The sequence below is a fragment of the Paralichthys olivaceus genome, chromosome 18 (genome assembly GCF_024713975.1).
Source record: "Paralichthys olivaceus isolate ysfri-2021 chromosome 18, ASM2471397v2, whole genome shotgun sequence".
Classification (NCBI taxonomy): Eukaryota; Metazoa; Chordata; class Actinopteri; order Pleuronectiformes; family Paralichthyidae; genus Paralichthys; species Paralichthys olivaceus.
The window spans coordinates 3,672,498-3,688,431 of NC_091110.1; the positions used below are offsets into that span (position 1 = coordinate 3,672,498).

General features: G+C 41.0%; 5 protein-coding genes across 9 annotated transcripts in view; all 5 read right to left on the minus strand.

Annotated features, from left to right (window-relative positions):
* clip1b (CAP-GLY domain containing linker protein 1b) overlaps nucleotides 1-1,292 on the minus strand; it is a 33,445-nt gene extending 32,153 nt beyond the window's left edge. For 2 of the 4 annotated variants that reach the window (XM_020082279.2, XM_020082277.2), the window contains exon 1: nucleotides 794-1,292. The gene's annotated coding sequence lies outside the window, so the exon portion shown is untranslated. The remainder of the gene's footprint in view (nucleotides 1-793) is intronic. The other 2 variants (XM_020082278.2, XM_069513586.1) reach the window with 2 other exon arrangements.
* A 1,162-nt stretch (nucleotides 1,293-2,454) lies between these two features.
* Nucleotides 2,455-3,903, minus strand: LOC138405433 (hydroxycarboxylic acid receptor 2-like). Its single transcript, XM_069513973.1, has one exon. It carries the CDS (start codon nucleotides 3,901-3,903, stop codon nucleotides 2,911-2,913), a length of 993 nt encoding a protein of 330 aa, XP_069370074.1. The 3' UTR covers nucleotides 2,455-2,910.
* Nucleotides 3,904-5,030: 1,127 nt separating this feature from the next.
* On the minus strand, nucleotides 5,031-6,548 carry LOC109626038 (hydroxycarboxylic acid receptor 2-like). Its single transcript, XM_020081697.2, has one exon. It carries the CDS (start codon nucleotides 6,531-6,533, stop codon nucleotides 5,541-5,543), a length of 993 nt encoding a protein of 330 aa, XP_019937256.2. The 5' UTR covers nucleotides 6,534-6,548; the 3' UTR covers nucleotides 5,031-5,540.
* Nucleotides 6,549-7,978: 1,430 nt separating this feature from the next.
* LOC138405384 (hydroxycarboxylic acid receptor 3-like) lies at nucleotides 7,979-9,513 on the minus strand. The gene has a single exon (XM_069513587.1). It carries the CDS (start codon nucleotides 9,088-9,090, stop codon nucleotides 8,098-8,100), a length of 993 nt encoding a protein of 330 aa, XP_069369688.1. The 5' UTR covers nucleotides 9,091-9,513; the 3' UTR covers nucleotides 7,979-8,097.
* Nucleotides 9,514-9,530: 17 nt separating this feature from the next.
* On the minus strand, nucleotides 9,531-14,431 carry denr (density-regulated protein). 2 transcript variants are annotated; one of them, XM_069513589.1, is made up of 8 exons: nucleotides 14,217-14,431; nucleotides 12,776-12,885; nucleotides 12,668-12,687; nucleotides 12,491-12,575; nucleotides 11,638-11,718; nucleotides 10,920-11,036; nucleotides 10,689-10,828; nucleotides 9,531-9,833 (listed from the first exon to the last, which is right to left on the minus strand). In XM_069513589.1, exons 2-8 carry the CDS (start codon nucleotides 12,873-12,875, stop codon nucleotides 9,789-9,791), a joined length of 588 nt encoding a protein of 195 aa, XP_069369690.1. In that variant the 5' UTR covers nucleotides 12,876-12,885; nucleotides 14,217-14,431; the 3' UTR covers nucleotides 9,531-9,788. The 2 variants fall into 2 exon arrangements, with proteins under 2 accessions (XP_069369690.1, XP_069369689.1); XM_069513588.1 differs by having other exon boundaries at nucleotides 11,638-11,726; nucleotides 12,490-12,575.
* Nucleotides 14,432-15,934: the final 1,503 nt, after the last annotated feature.

Consider the following 15,934-nt stretch of genomic DNA (forward strand, 5'->3'; position numbering starts at 1 on the left):
TGTTTTTTATGATCATGTAAACTCAACATTTCATGTAGGTGCAGGCTACACAAGTAATTACAATATGTTGACTTGAAATATAAATCAAAAGAAATTCAATTCGCAATCGATCAAATAAATCAGACCAAACTGAGGTTGTGGCTCACGGGTCCCCAGGGGTCTGGGCACCCCGAGCCGTCGATCGCAGTGGACCGGGCAGGAGGAGGATGCTTCTCGGTGTGTGACGTTACCTGAGAGCCCGCCCCGCCCAACCGGTGCAGCCGCACCAAAACAACAAGCACACCCTGGGACTGTCAGCCCTCATCCCGCGGCTTCTCCCGCTGTCACCGCTTCGTCCCCCCCACACTGAGGCCGCTGAGCACAAAACACACAACAACCTCCAGAAGAACAACCACAGCGACACAACCGAGATCCACTGCTGCAGCGGGCAGACACACGGGAGAGCCCGGGCCCGTGGTGTTGATGCCTGGGCTCTTTTCTCTCCCCACCTACGCTGCCTCCCTGGAGCCCGTGGGGATAACTTTGTCGGGAGCACTTTTCCCTCACCACCCCGCACATTGGATGTCCGCCTACAGGGATCACACGTGAAGTGTGGCGGCTTCTCCCGGAGCTTTGAGCCCGATGGAACTTTTACTCTCGGTGCTGTTCAGTGTCGCTTGCTGGAGTACCACAGCTAGCTAGCTCCAGATTAGCACGGCAGAACAAACTGGGGGTTTACCGCCGAGGAGCCTGACGCCGTGTTGAGGCGACACTAAAGCAGAATAGAAGCAGCGCCGTGTTTGTGGAGGCTTACTTGGTGTTTATGGCGCTGAGCTGGGTCTCAGGGCGGGATGTCGTGGCTTCACTTCCCCGAACCGCTCGTCTCCACTGCCCGACAACATGACGTCAGCCTGGGCTCTAAAACGCTGCCTTCACGGACCGGAAACACGAGCGCGGACATCCCAGCATCATCCGAGATTTGATTCGTCATATGTTCAAGTCTCTTCTCGGGAGACCAATCTCAAAGAGACAAAGTGACTTCAGACAACTCATTGGCTTGTTTTTGTTTGTTGTCATTTGAGTCTCTTTATATTTGCATCTTTGTGTATCATTTTGCATCTATTTGCGTGTCATTGGCAGTTGCATTGATGCTCTGTTGAAGCACAGTCTCAGTTGTCATTTTGCATGTATTTGCAGTTGTTTTTGAGTCTTTATAGTAGTTTTATGTTGTGTCAGTAATTTTGCATCCATTTATAACTGATTGAGACTTCTTCTTTCTTTATAGTCATTTGTCTTTTTAACAAAAAAATGTGAGGCACAAGGGTTTCGCGGGCCCTGAGTCCCGGTCCCCCATTGGCCCATTCAGTAATACATCTATGTTGGCCATTAAAACATCACTTGTGCTTTCAATATGAATAAAATGGGACAAAATCCACTGTCTTTGTGTGTGTTTTTCGTTTATGAAAATGTTTATCCAAAGCCAGACGTGCCACCTAGGAGTAAGGATCACAGCAGAGCAGTTGGAAAATGCATAACAACAAGTTCATTGCTTGTTCTGTACGTGTTCGTCATGTTACTGCACAAATATCAAAGAAGGTTAAATCTGTCCAAATAGAAACTCTTCGGGTTTGTCTGTAAAAATGGAGTGTGGACTAAAATCTCCTGATCTCTTTCAGAGGTTTTACAGAAACCATTCAAACCAGATTAAAGCTTCTGATATTTCTTAGGAAGGTGCTTCTTTATCTAATTGGATTATGAATTTCACACTAAATGAAAACCCACAATAATAAAGTTGAACCAAAGCTCATATAGTATGATGTGTCAGTAGACTGACTCAGTCAAGTATGTTATAAAGTTGGAACATTTCAAGTATACATCTCGTTTGTCCAACCCATTCATCTGTTGAGTAATAGGGGAAGAATAGAAAAAAAGGACATTTTGAATAAAAATGACTAACTTTGGACAACATGCAAACACGATTTAACTTATTTAGTCATGGCAGTCCTGGGTTATTGGTTTGGTTTGGCAAACCCTGATTCCTGTTCCTGTATATTTGTTAGGGGACGGAACTCCATACCAAATATATCAAAATGTGCATTTATAGTTTTATTATTATAGTGAGTTTAATTGATGACCCATTGAAAAGACTAGGTAGATAAAATGGTAGAAATAGCATCCACTGTTAGTGTAGGCTAACTAGATAAAAAGATGGGTTTGTAGATTGGGATCTCTTGGGAACTTTTTAGCGAAGATTTCAACAGAGGACAAAATGTAGCACTAAATATTTTTAATTGATGCCTCAATTTCTCACCACTGTTATTAAGTATTGTTGGTGGGTCTGTGTCCATGTAATCATGTGGAGACTTTTCTGTCACCATGTGTCCAATATTTCTATGCAAATAATCAAAATCCTATTTGCATAATGATATACACAGTCTCTTTATTCTGGACAGCCAACACAACAAGACCAACAGGAATATGGAAAAATAAAGTGCTATGTTTGCCTACTGTTTAATTTATTTATTGAAAACAATACAGAATATGTACAGAATAAAATGTGCGGACTGACAATATTTGCAATTTCATAAGGTTGTATTACAGTATATGCTCTTTCCTTGTTGATTCACAAACTAACCTGTTGAGTGTGTGTTCCTCCACAGTTTACTGATGATTCACTGAAGAAATCTAAACATGCCTCTGGCTGTTCAACTGATTTATACTGTAAATATTATTTTCCTGGCAGATACCCAGGTTTTGCTATTTAAAGTAGAAGAGACTGAACAAGGAAAGGAGTTTGTTAACTACCTTAACATACAACAGAATATCTCACTTAACATTAAATGTTTTATTAAAGCTATATGTGCATTATGCTTTCATAAAGAATGATACAATTCCCTGCAATGTAAGAAAGGAACATAACAGCACCTGGCTTCACAGCCTTCTACCTTCAATGGAGGAAATGTTGTTCTCAGGAGAATCTGTCTGATCTGTATTGTGACTTCGTCTCAGCAGTTTGTTCAGGATCTTCTTGAAGGCGTCACTACTGGCTGGGCTCGAGAAATAATACACCAGAGGGTTGAGGACGCTGTTGAAGTAAGTTAAACACACCGACGTGTAGAATGCCAGGTTGGCTTCTTCAAAATATTTGCACTCGTCATACCAAACCTTGAGGATCCATACAGTGATACGGGATATAGTGCTGGGAAAGAAACACAAAATAAAGATCAACGCCACAGCCAACACGAACTGAACAGCTCGCTTGATTTTCCCCTCTCTGTCCACAGTCCTGCTTTTCAGCTGCCAAGTGATTCTGATTGTGCAGAAGGCGACGATTACAGTCGGCAGGAAGAACTCGATGACATAGAAAGTATTGTGCCAGGTGGCGAGGGGGCCGTAGCCCATGCATATGTTGAAACTCTCACACTGTGTTCCATTGTTATTGTAGAAGAAGTGCTTATCTGCAAGAAGGTTACCAGTTGCAAGAAATATCAGACACCAGAGGCCGACAGAAACCCAGAGAGCATAGCCCAGGCCCATTCGGTTGATCTTGTTCATTGGGTGGACGATCTTGAAGTATCGATCAACAGCCACGGCAGTGAGGAAGAAGATCCCTGCTGCACGGTTGGCTGCCAGCAGAAAGAGTAGGATACGACACGGGACATCGCCATACAGCCATTTTTTTCCACGAATGTAGTAGTCTGCTCTGAAGGGCAGGCAGAACAGCACAATGGAGTCAGCAACAGCCAGGTGAGTCAGATACACAGAGTTGGGCTTCCATGTGTCCATGTGAAAGATGAACATCCACAGTGTAACAAAGTTCCCAGTGAGTCCAAACATGAACTCCAGGATCAGAATTGGAGGCAAAAACTGGTCCAGGGTGGGAGACTCGAAGGCGCAGCACTTCTCATCCAGTGTAAGATTCATTGCTGAAACGGCCACTGAAACACTACACCAACCTGCTGCTGTTTATGGTGTCAAAACCGATATACTGTACCAGGTGACTTCTTTGGTAGGGAATCATGTTTGCATTTACACAAATGATTCTCAGACAATTCATGAGTGTAAGGAACGTCTGTGCCTTATATGTTATGTTTGGGGAAATGGTACTGACGGAAAGGAGCACAGCAGCAATTGTAAATGTTATCTGTCTGGGGATTGTGTCTTCATTATAAAACTATTATGTAGCAGAATAGGTGCACACATGGGTATCGAGTAGGATTAAAGAAAACAAGTGCCCTGTGGCTGAGGAAAAGCAAGTGGCTGCAACAACATAACTACAAAGTGTACATAAACATCACAACTCTGGAGAAAACCTTTTGAAAATCAGACACTTTGAAATAAATAACAAATTTGGAAAAAAGAGAAGTACATGTGAGAGAGACTGAAATTTATTAGCCTACAGTTGCTTGAGTGAAGAACATTATGGGAGGAAGTCATGCCACACCACACCTTTGGCAAATGAGAGAAAGTGGCCATTAACTAAAAAAATGCCGGGTGAGTGGCCAAGTCCGCAGCTTTTTATGTACAGTAAATAAAAGAGGTATAAAATGACTTAATGTGTACATTTGGCCAGGTTGTCGCTGTTACAGGTCGCATCCAACTGGATACCTCTCCCCTCACCTTCCAGGTGGGTAGGAGAACCTACAGAGGGCTTAAGGTGACGTAAAAGAAAAAGTCCCTCTCTAAAGACAGGATTGTGTTGTTGTTCTGTACTACTGTAGAACAATAATGGTGCAACCTGGTGGACTCTAAGAAAACCAGTTCCACATGAAGATATAAGGGCTCATTCAATAGTTAGGAAAATACAACCATCATTAGTGTAAGGGGATTAGACACTAATGAAAACATCAGTATGAATATTTGATTCCATTTCTGACAGTGAATCTTTCTAAATCCTTCACACTGATCCTTTAAATGCTGTAAAAGGTAACAGGATAAAATGCGATCCTTGATAAAAAGCTCATATGCCTGAAATTAACGCTGTTTGGAGACTTTTCTGTCACCGTGTGTCCAATGTTTCTATGCAAAATTAATCAAAATCCTATTTGCATAATGATATACACAATCTCTTTATTCTGGACAGCCAACAAGACAAGACCAAAAGGAATATGGCAAATTAAAGTGCTATGTTTGCCTACTGTTTAATTTATTTATTGAAAACAATACAGAATATGTACAGAATAAAATGTGCAGACTGACAATATTTGCAATTTCATAAGGTTGTATTACAGTATATGCTCTTTCTTTGTTGATTCACAAACTAACCTGTTGAGTGTGTGTTCCTCCACAGTTTACTGATGATTCACTGAAGAAATCTAAACATGCCTCTGGCTGATCAACTGATTTATACTGTAAATATTATTTTCCTGGCAGATACCCAGGTTTTGCTATTTAAAGTAGAAGTGACTGAACAAGGAAAGGAGTTTGTTAACTACCTTAACATACAACAGAATATCTCACTTAACATTAAATGTTTTATTTAAGCTATATGTGCGTTATGCTTTCATAAAGAATGATACAATTCCCTGCAATGTAAGAAAGGAACATAACAGCACCTGGCTTCACAGCCTTCTACCTTCAATGGAGGAAATGTTGTTCTCAGGAGAATCTGTCTGATCTGTATCGTGACTTCGTCTCAGTAGTTTGTTCAGGATCTTCTTGAAGGCGTCACTACTGGCTGGGCTCGAGAAATAATACAACACAGGGTTGAGGACGCTGTTGAAGTAAGTTAAACACACCGACGTGTAGAATGCCAGGTTGGCTTCTTCAAAATATTTGCACTCATCATACCAAACCTTGAGGATCCATACAGCGATACGGGATATAGTGCTGGGAAAGAAACACAAAATAAAGATCAACGCCACAGCCAACACGAACTGAACAGCTCGCTTGATTTTCCCCTCTCTGTCCACAGTCCTGCTTTTCAGCTGCCAAGTGATTCTGATTGTGCAGAAGGCGACGATTACAGTCGGCAGGAAGAACTGGATGACATAGAAAGTATTGTGCCAGGTGACAAGGGGGCCGAAGCCCATGCATATGTTGAAACTCTCACACTGTGTTCGGTTGTTATTGTAGAAGAAGTGCTTATCTGCAAGAAGGTTACCAGTTGCAAGAAATATCAGACACCAGAGGCCGACAGAAACCCAGAGAGCATAGCCCAGGCCCATTCGGTTGATCTTGTTCATTGGGTGGACGATCTTGAAGTATCGATCAACAGCCACGGCAGTGAGGAAGAAGATCCCTGCTGCACGGTTGGCTGCCAGCAGAAAGAGTAGGATACGACACGGGACATCGCCATACAGCCAGTTCTTTCCACGAATGTAGTAGTCTGCTCTGAAGGGCAGGCAGAACAGCACAATGGAGTCAGCAACAGCCAGGTGAGTCAGATACACAGAGTTGGGCTTCCATGTGTCCATGTGAAAGATGAACATCCACAGCGCGACAAAGTTCCCAGTGAGTCCAAACATGAACTCCAGGATCAGAATTGGAGGCAAAAACTGGTCCAGGGTGGGAGACTCGAAGGCGCAGCACTTCTCATCCAGTGTAAGATTCATTGCTGAAATGGCCACTGAAACACTACACCAACCTGCTGCTGTTTATAGTGTCAAAACTGATATACTGTACTAGGTGACTTCTTTGGTAGGGAATCATGTTTGCATTTACACAAATGATTGTCAGACAATTCATGAGTGAAAGGAACGTCTGTGCGTTGTATGTTATGATTGGGGAAGTGGTACTGATGCAAAGGAGCACGGCAGAAATTGTAAGTGTTATCTGTCTGGGGATTGTGCCTTCATTATAAAACTATTATGTAGCAGAATAGGTGCACACATGGGTATCGAGTAGGATTAAAGAAAAACAAGTGCCCTGTGGCTGAGGAAAAGCAAGTGGCTGCAACAACATAACTACAAAGTGTACATAAACATCACAACTCTGGAGAAAACCTTTTGAAAATCAGACACTTTGAAATAAATGACAAATTTGGAAAAAAGACGTGAGAAGTAGCGGTGAGAGAGACTGAAATTTATTAGCCTACAGTTGCTTGAGTGAAGAACATTATGGGAGGAAGTCACGCCAGACCACACCTTTGGCAAATGATAGAAAGTGGCTATTAACTCAAAAGATGCCGGGTGAGTAGCATTACAGGTCACATCCAACTGGATACCTCTCCCCTCACCTTCCAGGTGGGTAGGAGAACCTACAGAGGGCTTAAGGTGACGTAAAAGAAAAAGTCCCTCTCTAAAGACAGGATTGTGTTGTTGTTCTGTACTACTGTAGAAAAATAATGGTGCAACCTGGTGGACTCTAAGAAAACCAGTTCCACATGAAGATATAAGGGCTCATTCAATAGTAAGGAAAATACAACCATCATTAGTGTAAGGGGATTAGACACTAATAAAAAAATCAGTATGAATATTTTATTCCATTTCTGACAGTGAATCTTTCTAAATCCTTCACACTGATCCTTTAAATGCTGTAAAAGGCAACAGGATAAAATGCGATCCTTGATAAAAAGCTCATATGCCTGAAATTAACACTGTTTGGAGACTTTTCTGTCACCGTGTGTCCAATGTTTCTATGCAAAATTAATCAAAATCCTATTTGCATAATGATATACACAATCTCTTTATTCTGGACAGCCAACAAGACAAGACCAAAAGGAATATGGCAAATTAAAGTGCTATGTTTGCCTACTGTTTAATTTATTTATTGAAAACAATACAGAATATGTACAGAATAAAATGTGCAGACTGACAATATTTGCAATTTCATAAGGTTGTATTACAGTATATGCTCTTTCCTTGTTGATTCACAAACTAACCTGTTGAGTATGTGTTCCTCCACAGTTTACTGATGATTCACTGAATAAATCTAAACATGCCTCTGGCTGATCAACTGATTTATACTGTAAATATTATTTTCCTGGCAGATACCCAGGTTTTGCTATTTAAAGTAGAAGTGACTGAACAAGGAAAGGAGTTTGTTAACTACCTTAACATACAACAGAATATCTCACTTAACATTAAATGTTTTATTTAAGCTATATGTGCGTTATGCTTTCATAAAGAATGATACAATTCCCTGCAATGTAAGAAAGGAACATAACAGCACCTGGCTTCACAGCCTTCTACCTTCAATGGAGGAAATGTCGTTCTCAGTAGAATCTGTCTGATCTGTATTGTGACTTCGTCTCAGCAGTTTGTTCAGGATCTTCTTGAAGGCGCCACTAAAGGCTGGGCTCGAGAAATAATACACCACAGGGTTGAGGACGCTGTTGAAGTAAGTGAAACACACCGACGTGTAGAATGCCAGGTTGGCTTCTTCAAAATATTTGCACTCATCATACCACAGCTTAAGGATCCATACAGCGATACGGGATATAGTGCTGGGAAAGAAACACAAAATAAAGATCAACGCCACAGCCAACACGAACTGAACAGCTCGCTTGATTTTCCCCTTTTTGTCCAGAGTCCTGCTTTTCAGCTGCCAAGTGATTCTGATTGTGCAGAAGGCGACGATTACAGTCGGCAGGAAGAACTGGATGACATAGAAAGTATTGTGCCAGGTGGCGAGAGGGCTGAAGCCCATGCATATGTTGAAACTCTCACACTGTGTTCGGTTGTTATTGTAGAAGAAGTGCTTATCTGCAAGAAGGTAACCAGTTGCAAGAAATATCAGACACCAGAGGCCGACAGAAACCCAGAGAGCATAGCCCAGGCCCATTCGGTTGATCTTGTTCATTGGGTGGACGATCTTGAAGTATCGATCAACAGCCACGGCAGTGAGGAAGAAGATCCCTGCTGCACGGTTGGCTGCCAGCAGAAAGAGTAGGATACGACACGGGACATCGCCATACAGCCAGTTCTTTCCACGCCTGTAGTAGTCTGCTCTGAAGGGCAGGCAGAACAGCACAATGGAGTCAGCAACAGCCAGATGAGTCAGATACACAGAGTTGGGCTTCCATGTGTCCATGTGAAAGATGAACATCCACAGCGCAACAAAGTTTCCAATGAGTCCAAACATGAACTCCAGGATCAGAATTGGAGGCAAAAACTGGTCCAGGGTGGGAGACTCGAAGGCGCAGCACTTCTCATCCAGTGTAAGATTCATTGCTGAAACGGCCACTGAAACACTACACCAACCTGCTGCTCTTTATAGTGTAAACACTGATAGGCTGCACCAGGTGACTTCTTTGGTAGGGAATCATGTTTGCGTTCACACAAATGATTCTAAGACAAACATCTTAATTCGTGAGTGAAAGGAACATCTGTGCAATGTGTGTTATCTTTGGGGAAGTGGTACTGACGCAAAGGAGCACGGCAGCAATTGTAAATGTTATCTGTCTGGGGATTGTGTCTTCATTATAAAACTATTATGTAGCAGAATAGGTGCACACATGGGTATCGAGTAGGATTAAAGAAAAACAAGTGCCCTGTGGCTGAGGAAAAGCAAGTGGCTGCAACAACATAACTACAAAGTGTACATAAACATCACAACTCTGGAGAAAACCTTTTGAAAATCAGACACTTTTGGAAAAAAGACGTGAGAAGTAGCGGTGAGAGAGACTGAAATTTATTAGCCTACAGTTGCTTGAGTGAAGAACATTTGGGGAGGAAGTCACGCCAGACCACACCTTTGGCAAACGAGAGAAAGTGGCTATTAACTAAAAAAATGCCAGGTGAGTGGCCAAGTCCGCAGCTTTTTATGTACAGTAAATAAAAGAGGTATAAAATGACTTAATGTGTACATTTGGCCAGGTTGTCGCTGTTACAGGTCACATCCATTTTTTCAAAGTGCATATTTGGTCTTCACTTCTTGACTTCACCCAGATCATCAATGCTGTCATCATCCACCTACAACAAAAAGTATTTGATTTCAAAAGGGCATCTTCAAATGTTAAAGAAAAAAAAAAAACAAGTTAAATGGTCCAGTGTGTAGGATTTAGATACATCTAGTGGTGAAGTTGCAGATTGCGACCAACTGGATACCTCTCCCCTCACCATGTAAGAAAACCAGATCCACATGAAGATATAAGGGCTCATTCAATAGTAAGGAAAATACAACCATCATTAGTGTAAGGGGATTAGAACACTAATGAAAACATCAGTATGAATATTTGATTCCATTTCTGACAGTGAATCTTTCTAAATCCTTCACACTGATCCTTTAAATGCTGTAAAAGGTAACAGGATAAAATGCGATCCTCAATAAAAAGCGCATATGCCTGAAATCAGACAGTTAGAGCCTCAACCTATTAATAAACCACATAACTTGAACAAAGTCCAAGAAAACCTGGAGCCTGCTCCAACTCATCTCTTTCATACTGAAGCTAAAAACAGTTTGCTGTGGCCTTTGATTGTATTACAATTTAGAAAATGTACTCTTATCAGGCACTGCACTTTATTTTGTAGACATACTAACACTCTTCATGCTCTCAGCATAGCAGTGTGGGTCAGTCGGTCCACCACTTGGGTCCAGACAGAATATATATCATTTTATTAATCAAAAAATTTCAAACAGCAGAGAAAAAAGTTGAGGATAGATCCAATAATCTTCTCAGCAATCCAGTCAAGTCCCTGCTCTCCTCATGCTGACCATCTAAGATATCTGAACATAGCAGTGCAGGTACAGAGAGGCTCAAACTCACAGAAGAATGACTTTACACACTAATACTAATCCTAAAGTTCTCTACATGGAAGACAACTCACCTCAGGCCACTTCTCTTGAATGACGTCGATTATGTCATCTGTAAAATCTCCCTGAATGATAATTTCATCCTCGGCTGTAACTGAGGCACCACAAGAGAATTTCTGGGCAAAGAATCGCTGAGCCTCTTTAAGTTCAATGTCTGCAAGAGACAACACAGGTTTCATGTTCAGAATAAGGCATCAACACAAAGGGACTGAAACATCAGAACTTAGAAAACAAAAGGGTCTCACCGAATGTTGCCAGACCACACACCCGTGTGACATATTTCTTCTTGGCTCTTGGGATTTTTGCTATCGTAACCTTCTGAGGCAAAGTCTTCTTTTTCTGTTTGATCTGGCCTCTTCCACCTTAAGAGGGTAAAACAGGATTAAACCAGATTTAAGACTCACAATGCTAAAGTCCGCTAGCATGTGAGGTGGTGCGCCACTGCCTCTGGAGCAAGTGTTACTAATATCCTGTTGTCTGTGTTGCACCATTATTTTTAATCTTGTAACGTTGATTACAGAGAAGAATACCTTTGAAGTTTCTCCTTAAGTTCTCGATGCAGTATAGTTTCAAGAGCTAAACATTAAGGAGAATGTGGTAGTCTTCAGTCATCATAAAAAAAAAACCTCAAAAGATGTTTAGTTTGGACGACTGCAAAAAACATGGCAGCCTCCGTAGAGAGGACCCTCTCCCAATGTGAAGTATTTAAATATAAAGGGCCCATTTTAGGGTAAAGAAAACAACAATTAATACAATCTAGATGATCACACATCAGTGAAAACATCACTAGGATTATATATATGGTCATCGTAGCTGCTCAAAGAAAGATTGCTGTAATACTGAACTGCACTTGCTGTTAGAGGCAGTGATCAGTGATGTAAACAAGGCAGGATTAGGCTCTTGCGCTTTGACATCAAAATTGTTTTTTTTTAATCTCCCATCCAACATTTGAGTTTGAGTTACCTCTCTTCTGTTTCTTTTTCTCCTCCTCCTCGCCTGCAGGGGGAGCATCTCCAATGCCGGGTTCCTGCTTGGGGGTGTTCGCTGCAGGGCCAGTGGGACAGAAGTAAAATGGAAGATTAAAACCAATCCCACAACAATACATCTTACCTTTTCAATGAATCCTACTATGTCTATATACAACAGAATCATAACAGAGACAGACTAGCCTGAATAATGACCAGTGTGCATCTGTTACCATTTGTTCTACCTTTTTCTTCCCCCCAATGACATCATTAAAGACCTTCAGACATAAATCTATTTTTCAAATGATTCTACATCATTCTGGAGCCTGGAAAATGTGGCATAGCATTAAAAGTATACGATACAGTCAGAAACTGTGGGATAATAGCACAATAGTAAAAGTCACAATATCAATGTTGCTGGGTTCAGGACACATCTCCACAAAAACTACTTCCAACAACATTAGGAGATATGATAACTTAACAAGCATTTACATTTAATTTCTGCCAGGAATTTAAGTCACATAAATGTAGCTACATAAGCTGTAGCACAATATCAGTGTGTATATTGTGTTATAGTTTATAGTGTAAGCTTGAATTGTCACTTATATATTTATGAATGGGAATGCTGAGACATTGTATTGTTCTATGTACAAGATCTGTAATTTCTGGTCTTTATGCCGTGTCATTGTGGAAAAGCCAAAAGTAAATTACCACAATGATGGCATTGAAGTTTTTGTATTCATGTTACTGCACCAATAACTAAGAATAAATACTTGATAAATGCATATTCTCACAGTGGTTTAAAGTAAACAATGTTAACTAAACTGAGGTAAAACTCATCAATCACTTACCAACAGTCATCCTGGCAAATATATCTGGAAAGTTCTTCTCAAGCCACTGTCTACATTTGGCTGGCTCAGGCATGTACTCACAATACTGCAGACAAAACCGTGTAGTTAGACCTCAAACAACAGCACAATTGAAAGCACTTTAACAAAAAAACACAATATCCAAATAGGTAAAGTTACCTCTGAAGGCAGAGAGCACACTGCAGAAAGAGAGAGAGAAAAGGCCCATCACATTTTGAAAAAACACAATGTTTAAATCTTACAAAGATGACAAACTCAGTACTGTACCTCCACAATAAAGAACTTTAAGTGGGAACTTTGAATCAGGATCTGTCCTATGCTCTGATCTGCTCTCTGAAGAACCTGATTCCATCTCAGTAGTAGCCATCACAAATTATCTGAGTACAGAGAAATGGATTAGGGAAACAGTTATGGCACAGGACACATACGCACATAAGTGGTTTAAATGTATTTAATTGAACAACTTCAAATCAAACATGGAAATTATTCATTCAACTATATATATATATATATATATATATATATATATATATTGTTTTAGATACTACGTCATGAGGTGTATCACTAATAATTATTTTTGCCATTGATGAATTGGTTTTATCATTTAATCAATTTACTGCGTAGTCCACAGTTTTACATTTCCTTTGGATTGATTTAAGGCTCTTTCAGTATAGTGCTGCCACAAGTGACCACTTTTAGTATCAGGTAAAAATTCCAATTGGTTCCTCCAGGAATCGATCAAAGTCTCCAAGTCAACATGAAGGTATTTAAACTACTAGTTTGGTCCAACTGGCCATTAAAGACCCATCCATGAAAAATAAAATTCAGTTTACCAAAAACCTACAAAGAGCACATTTGAGATGCTGAAGCCAACATGTATTTGGCATTCTTTGTTGTAAATTATCTGAAATGATGAACTAATTATCGGACTAGCTGCAGATTAATTGATTCAACGTAACTGATTGATTAATTGCCCAATTTGGGGATTTCAGACTAAATATAATTGCAGAGGAAACATTGAGGAAAATGTGCTTGTCATGAGAAGCAACACTAAATCAATGACACATTTAAACATTTAAAACACAATGAGATGCCTTCAAATAAAGTCAGGACAAAGGCTTTAAGCCTTCAGATCACATCAAAACGTGTTTTCTGATATGTGATTATCAGACTCCATTGCAGACATGACTATACTTCTGCAATTATTTCATCATGCTAGCATGCACTGCCGACGCTGTTTGTATCTTTAGCTGTGAGGTTCATGAGCAGCAACAGACGAACATCAGAAAACTACTGAAATACTCCACAAGTCCTTTTCATGGGTGTTCATTTCACTCCTTGCTGCCGTAAACCCATAAATAGCAGGTTACACAGCATCAAGCCACAACTAGCTTCAGCTGGCTAACACATGCGGCTGTTTTTAAAACTGATCCTTCATCCAGATGATCCAATCGATGCGGTTTGAATCGCCCTGTCTTTACAGGCACAGTGCTCGCGTAGACTCAAGTGAACGATGGCTCGCCGAAGCACAGATCTACACGGTTACATTTCGGGGGGTTTCATTCATCAGGTTAACACCGAGTCACCCAGCTGTCACCGTTAGTGGGCATTAGCCTAGCATGCTAGCGGAGCTAACGCACCGCTGACTGGGAAAGGCTCTGCTGCCCAGCAACTGGACAAAGACACGAGACACGTCGAGTTTACATACCCCGCGAAATAGATTCTAAAACTGCTGTCTGTCCAGTAGGTCCGTTCGCATCGTTAGCCTCAGTGGGACTTTTAGAAAATCATTGTCATTGATTGAGGTTTAGTTGGCGTACTTTGAGCACGCCTAGTTGCAACTCTTGTTTGAGTTGCTGAGGCGGCTGATTCGCCGCGCTCGCGTGCGACAGCGCCCCCCTCCTGCCGCGGAAAGACACAGCACTCGTGCTTTTAATTCTTTAATCAATTTGGATTTGACGTGTGACAGAGAACAAGAGAAGAGAGATCCGTTTCTTCAACCCTTTTATCAATGATGGAGCTACTTAGTGCATAGGAACACCAGCCTGGATTTGTGTCAGATACCATATAGTGTACGGGTGTGGGTCACTTCTGCCAATGATGCAGCACTTCTGGCCTTCTCGTGGCCAAATTAGATATGAGCCGAAAGTGGCCCACTTGTAAAACAGCAAATGTGTCCCGATACACATTTTTCGGGCCTTTTATGGCAAACATGCGATGCTCTTGGCAAGGTGTAACCTGGATGTGAACCTAAATTGGCTCATGTGGTAAATGGTGAATATGACCCAAATAGCACATAAACAAATGTGGATGACCTTTTGCACTTTTGGTTGACATACAATATTGCTATGGCTTACTTGTGGCCAAGATCTGGCAAACAGGCGCAGACCTGTATGGAATGAAGAGCGATCATTCCATGCAGTGTGTGGTCCAGACATGGGTTGTGTGCGATGTGGGCCTAAACAGTTTTGTTCTGTGGTCCGTGACTTGTTGGGGCAAACAGAATATTTACCTCCATCAATATTGGCCTGTATGGGGGTAGAAGCCGTGGCCTTGGCGATATTAGCACCATGCACTAACCACCTGAGCTAACTGGCCATATGGCTAATGTTCTTCATTCATTTTTCTATCATTCATTTTAGGCAGGATGATAGGCAATTACTCACTGTATCAATAGTTAAAAGATGGTTCAACTGCTGTTACAGAACAAAGAAATGTTTGTTTAGGTGTGTGTATGTGTGTGTGTGTGTGTGGAGATATATCTCACCAGCACAGTGGAAGTATAAGATGTAAAGTTGTCTTAGTAGGTTATTGTCCAACTCTCCCCTGGTGTTCCTCAGGGTTCGATCTCTTCTGAGCTCAATATTCGAGCTCTCTTTCGCTTCCCCACAACATTCCAGTGATCAGACAACATTGATTCTAGTACACAACACATGTGCGACATAAACACATCATGCTCATCAGGTCATACGATCTCATTTTACAGTGGCATTATCAATGTATTATTATTTTGCTGGCCTGCATACCTCTTATAAATGTCAAGTTATATAATTCCATCTTCATACTAATCAATAAAACCAAGTATCTTGAAGTTAAATTTTAAAATAATATGTTATTTTACGTAAAATAAGATTTATAACTAAGGCTGGGTGATGTTACTAAAATGTATCCCAATATATGGATAAATGTCAAATTATAATCCATTCTTTTCTTATAAAAAACGATTGTGGTTTTAAAGTGAATGACAAACTATATCGCCATAATTACTGACATTGTTTTAATCGTGACTAATGACGATATGTAACAAAACTGTGCGCTTTGTTCGTGGAGCTTTTATTTTTGAAAAACTGGCTGCATCCTGGATCCTGAGTATTTCAAGGTTCGGACAAATGTCCGGAAGTGAGAACTTCCTGAACTTTGCGTTGT

Bases quoted from the DNA above. Each gene is read 5' to 3' on its own strand.
- LOC138405433 (XM_069513973.1), bottom strand. From the start codon at position 3,903: ATGAATCTTACACTGGATGAGAAGTGCTGCGCCTTCGAGTCTCCCACC.
- LOC109626038 (XM_020081697.2), bottom strand. From the start codon at position 6,533: ATGAATCTTACACTGGATGAGAAGTGCTGCGCCTTCGAGTCTCCCACC.
- LOC138405384 (XM_069513587.1), bottom strand. From the start codon at position 9,090: ATGAATCTTACACTGGATGAGAAGTGCTGCGCCTTCGAGTCTCCCACC.
- denr (XM_069513588.1), bottom strand. From the start codon at position 12,875: ATGGCTACTACTGAGATGGAATCAGGTTCTTCAGAGAGCAGATCAGAG. The intron at 12,688-12,775 runs GTACAGTACTGA...CTCTTTCTGCAG, and splicing joins TAAAGTTCTTTATTGTGGAG to TGTGCTCTCTGCCTTCAGAG. The intron at 11,037-11,637 runs GTAACTCAAACT...TACCCTCTTAAG, and splicing joins GAAAAAGAAACAGAAGAGAG to GTGGAAGAGGCCAGATCAAA.